This window comes from Mesitornis unicolor, unplaced genomic scaffold (assembly GCF_000695765.1).
Source record: "Mesitornis unicolor isolate BGI_N332 unplaced genomic scaffold, ASM69576v1 scaffold41666, whole genome shotgun sequence".
In the NCBI taxonomy this organism is placed as follows: domain Eukaryota; kingdom Metazoa; phylum Chordata; class Aves; order Mesitornithiformes; family Mesitornithidae; genus Mesitornis; species Mesitornis unicolor.
In genome coordinates this window covers 1-4,645 of record NW_010191065.1, presented here as the reverse complement: position 1 = coordinate 4,645, position 4,645 = coordinate 1, and the positions used below count along the sequence as shown (strand labels likewise).

The following is a 4,645-nucleotide window of genomic DNA, read 5'->3' as shown; positions in this document are numbered from 1 at the left end:
GGGAAAGACAAGATTTTTACAGAGGTAGACCAGCTTGGCAGTTTGCATGATTCTGTAATGAATCTAACACAGAGTGTTGTAATGCTGGAACAACATACCAGGGAAGTTCTTGTTGAATCTCAGCTGCTTTTGGCTGAATTCAAAGTAAACTGTATGCAGCTGGGTGTTGAAAGTAATGGACGATATATCTCCGTACTCAAAGTTTTTGGCACCAATGCCCATTTTGTGAAAAGGCCATACGATGCAGAAGTGTCCCTGACTGTTCATGGTCTGTTGCTGGTTGATACTATGCAAACATATGGAACAGATTTTGATCTTTTGATGGCTTCTCATAAGAATCTGAGTTTTGATGTGCCAACAGGAAGTCTTCGAGACAGCAGGGCTCAGTCCCCGGTTTACGGACCATATGATACCCATCCCATTGATGTAGCTAACTTGGCAGAGAAATGCACTACAGCATCGAGTACTTCATCTGGTAACAATGGAAAAGATCAAGAGTCCTTGATAAAATTAGAGTATCAGTTTGTGAGTGCAGAATGCCCATCGATGAATTTGGATAGCAGTTTGCAGGTGATCTCTCTACAGGTGAATAATCTGGATATCATCCTTAATCCAGAGACTATTGTTGAACTAATTGGGTTTCTCCAGAAATCTTTCCCAAAGGAGAAAGAAGATTCTAGTCCTCAGCCTTTAATAACTGACTTGGAAAGAGATTGGAGGGAACAGGAAACCTTCCAGTCTACTTATGTACAGAACACAGAGGTAGCAGTTGATATTCACTGGTTAAATGTACTCCTCCTCAGGACAGTTGGCATGACAAATGGAGAAAAATATGGCAGAAAAATTGCAACAGCCAGTATTGGTGGTACCAAAGTCAATGTCTCCATGTGTAGTAAATTTGATGTAAATGGCTCTCTTGGATGCCTTCACCTTACGGACCTAACACAAGATGGTGTTAAGAACCAGTATGTTGTCAGCATAGGGAATACCGTAAGGTATGAAAATCTCATTGGTGATGTAGATTACTTTGAATCTTTATTCTTTAGGCTTGATGATGGAAATAGCCTTCCAGATGCTTTAAGTTTCACTTTCACAGAAAAGTCAAAAGAGGAATGTTCTCTCAACCTTAAAATGGCCTCCTTGCACTACAACCACTCAGCTAAATTTTTGAAAGAGCTGACTTTGTCAATGGATGAATTGGAAGAGAATTTCCGCAGCATGCTGAAAAGCGCAGCTTCAAAAGTTACTACAGTCTTGGCAACTAAAACTGCTGAATACAGTGAAATGGTTTCTTTGTTTGATACAACACCACGATTGAGAGATGTCGCCAACTTAGAAGATAGTGAAGGCTATGCATTTGGATCACAGCCCGTCAAAACTGATACTATTAAGCTTATATTAAATGTAAACATTGAATCACCGATTGTCTCAATACCTCGAAAGCCTGGTAGCTCTGAACTGCTTGTAGGTCATCTAGGACAAATATCTATTCAAAATTTTGTACCAGGAGAAGATGAATCTACAAGTGATAGACTGCAAGTTGAAATTAAAGATATTAAAATGTATTCTTTAAATAGCAGTCAATTTACAAGCAAGAAGGAGCCTGCAAGTGAAATACCTCATGGGCTGCATTCTTCCTCAGGACCTGGCAGCATTAGTAGCCAGGAAGAATCCCATTTCACTCGTCATGACTTCTTCGAATCATTACATAAAGGCCATGGTATGTTGATCAGAGGACTTTTAATTATTTTAATATGAGTAATAGATGGTACAAAAATGTGTATTTATCACAGATGAGATTTTAAACTCTGTCTCACCCATCCTCCTGAAATATACCACTCAATTTCTGTTCCAGTGGACAAGTTATTTTATTTATATTCATTTTTAGTCTCCTAAGCAAAACCTGAATAGTGCCTTTCATGCAGAAATTTAGCAGAACATAGCCATATGTACTTATTTTAGCATTGTTAAGTGATTCTGAACCAGTTAAATAGCTACTATGCTAACTGCTATACAGTCCTTATAATAAGTCAACTGATTATCCTATAATGTAGTTTTAATTTCACTTTCTTTTAACAGCTTTCCACATTCTGAATAACACCACCATCCAGTTCAAATTGGAGAAGATACCACTAGAGAAAGATTTAGATTTAACTTTTCCTCTGAATAATGAAGACTTTGGAATATCAAGCATTATGAAAATTGAAGGGAAATTTGTGAATCCTCTTCAGGTACAGTAATGTAGTATTTCCTCTGTCAGTGCGAGTATTTTCCTGTGTAGAAGATAAGCGTTTTTCAGGCAAATATCTTCATGTTGGTAGTTTAGATATAGGATCTTTTTACATGTGGTTAGAAGAGACAGTCTTAAGTTACGATAATGATGACCAAAATCTAATCTTGTTCTGGGGCATTTTAGACATCTTTATGAATTAGTCTAACTTTTACTTACCCTGAACACCTGTCACAGAAGGAAAAATAAATGTGCCATTGTCCAAATGCCACTGTCCAAATATTTTTATTTGCAGTGCTAGTAAAAACTAAGAATTAAAATGCCATTATCTTGAAAAAAATAGGAGCAGAGATTTTAAATAGAAGAAACTGAAACTTATAAAGCTAAAGAGCCAAGCAATCATGGTTAAGTATAATGTTTTTTCCATATATGACTGTATAATCTCAGCATGGTAATTAATCATAGAAGTATTAAGAATTAATAAGAATTAAGAAAGAAGAATTAAGGCTAGTTTGTATGGTGAATTATTTTTATCTAACTCTGTGGGGATGCTTTTTGCCTAGGCATACAAGGTATCCAATCCTAGGATCCTAGCCTGTATGTTTTCAGGTTGTGTCATCTTACAGAGCTACAATGGAAGAGTTGTTTTACTTCAACTTTGCATTGGACCTTGTTTGTTCTCCATGATTTTTCACTTGAAGGCAAACTTAAAATTTGTCTGGTTTCAAATTCTATGGTCTTTCCACTTGAGTTTTTTTAAGTATATGTACTGATTTTATTAATGTGCTCTAACATGAGAATTGTTTCTTTTTTCTACATTTTAGGTGGTGTTAGCAAAACATGTGTATGAACAAGTCCTTCAGACTCTGGATAATTTAATTTACAGTGAAGACCTGAACAAATTTCCAACCACTTCTGTGTCTTCAACTGGTCACAGTTCTCCTTCAGCATCACTTCATAGTACAGGCACAGAATTTTCAAGTGAACGGAAGGAAAATGGCTTATTCAGCCATTCTAGTTTAAATTCTGCTCCGAACAAATCATTAGCTATTAGGGAAACCAAGTCTTTTACTCAGATTCAAGCAAACTTTCATATCTCGGAGCTCCAGGTTCAGTTAAGTGGTGATCTTACACTTGGTGCACAAGGCCTTGTCAGCCTTAAGTTTCAGGATTTTGATGTTGAGTTTGCTAAAGATCATCCTCAGACTTTGTCTATTCAGATTGCCTTGCGTTCTCTGCTAATGGAAGATCTTCTGGAGAAAAACCCAGACTCTATGTATAAGAATCTCATGGTGTCCCGTGGAGCACCCAAACCATCCAGTCTAGCACACAAGGAGTATCTTTCACAGTCTTGTCCCTCAGTATCCAATGTAGAATATCCAGATATGCCACGTTCCCTACCTTCCCATATGGAAGAAGCACCTAATGTCTTTCAGCTATACCAAAGACCAGTTTGTGCCTCCCGTAAGAAGCAAAAAGAAGATGCTGATTCTGAATATCCTCTGACTCCACCTCCTTCTCCAACAGCAGACAGATCCCAGTTGCCCTGTGGAAAAAGTAACTTTGATGATTCATTAGTTCATATCAATATATTTCTAGTGGATAGGAAACATCCTGAATTTTCCTCTCGCTATAACAAAATTAACCGTATTGTAGATGTTGATTTTAATTGTCTAGATGTCTTAATAACTTTGCAAACTTGGGTAGTGATACTGGATTTCTTTGGGATTGGATCCACTGCTGATAACCATGCTATGAAGCTGCAACCTGAAGATACTCAGCAGGCGATCAAATCAGAAATAAATACCTTGTCACCTTCTCAAGCCCAAGAGCCCGTAAACACTAAGCTGGATCTGAAGGTATACTTGAGATGCAAAATAGTAATTGGATTGTCTGTCGTAAAACGTCTGGTTTATAGAAACTTAAGGTGACATTTAAATCAAATGCTTTATCTTCTAGTGGAGAACGCACCTAAATTCAGAAACAGTGTATTTAAAGTGTGGATAGATGCAGTTTAAAAAAAAGTGCAGAAGTTCTAGAAAAGTATAACATTTGCTAAATTATTTGCTCCCTTGCTCTGTGACCCTCCTTAGACACATATATGCTACTTGAAGGGAGGATAAAGTAGAATGCTCCATATTAATCTGATGGAGCTCTCACAGATAGAGTTTGACATCGATCCCGCCAACCCCATCCAGTCTACCCTGTGCCTGAGAGTCTAAGGAAAGCGTCAGTCTTGTGAGCAGTGACTTACTGCCCTGGGGTAACGCAGTGCACAGACTCAGTGTTTGTGCTCTCTTAAATAAGATTGCTTCAATATGAAACACCTGATATACTGAAATTGGCACTCTGCTGTTCCAGGTACTATAGAGTTTATTTAAAAAAAAAAGTATATACTTTTATATATATATATAT

At 37.4% G+C, this 4,645-nt stretch overlaps 1 protein-coding gene across 1 annotated transcript in view; it reads left to right on the top strand.

The window, feature by feature from the left end:
• The window catches only part of LOC104542345 (vacuolar protein sorting-associated protein 13D-like), a gene marked incomplete at its 3' end in the record, with an annotated part of 16,731 nt that extends 12,642 nt beyond the window's left edge, over positions 1-4,089 (top strand). The window contains 3 exon segments of the mRNA XM_010186615.1: positions 1-1,720; positions 2,080-2,231; positions 3,055-4,089. The exon segment at positions 1-1,720 is cut by the window's left edge and continues 527 nt beyond it. Of these exon segments, the coding sequence (XP_010184917.1) occupies positions 1-1,720; positions 2,080-2,231; positions 3,055-4,089 (2,907 nt within the window).
• Positions 4,090-4,645: the final 556 nt, after the last annotated feature.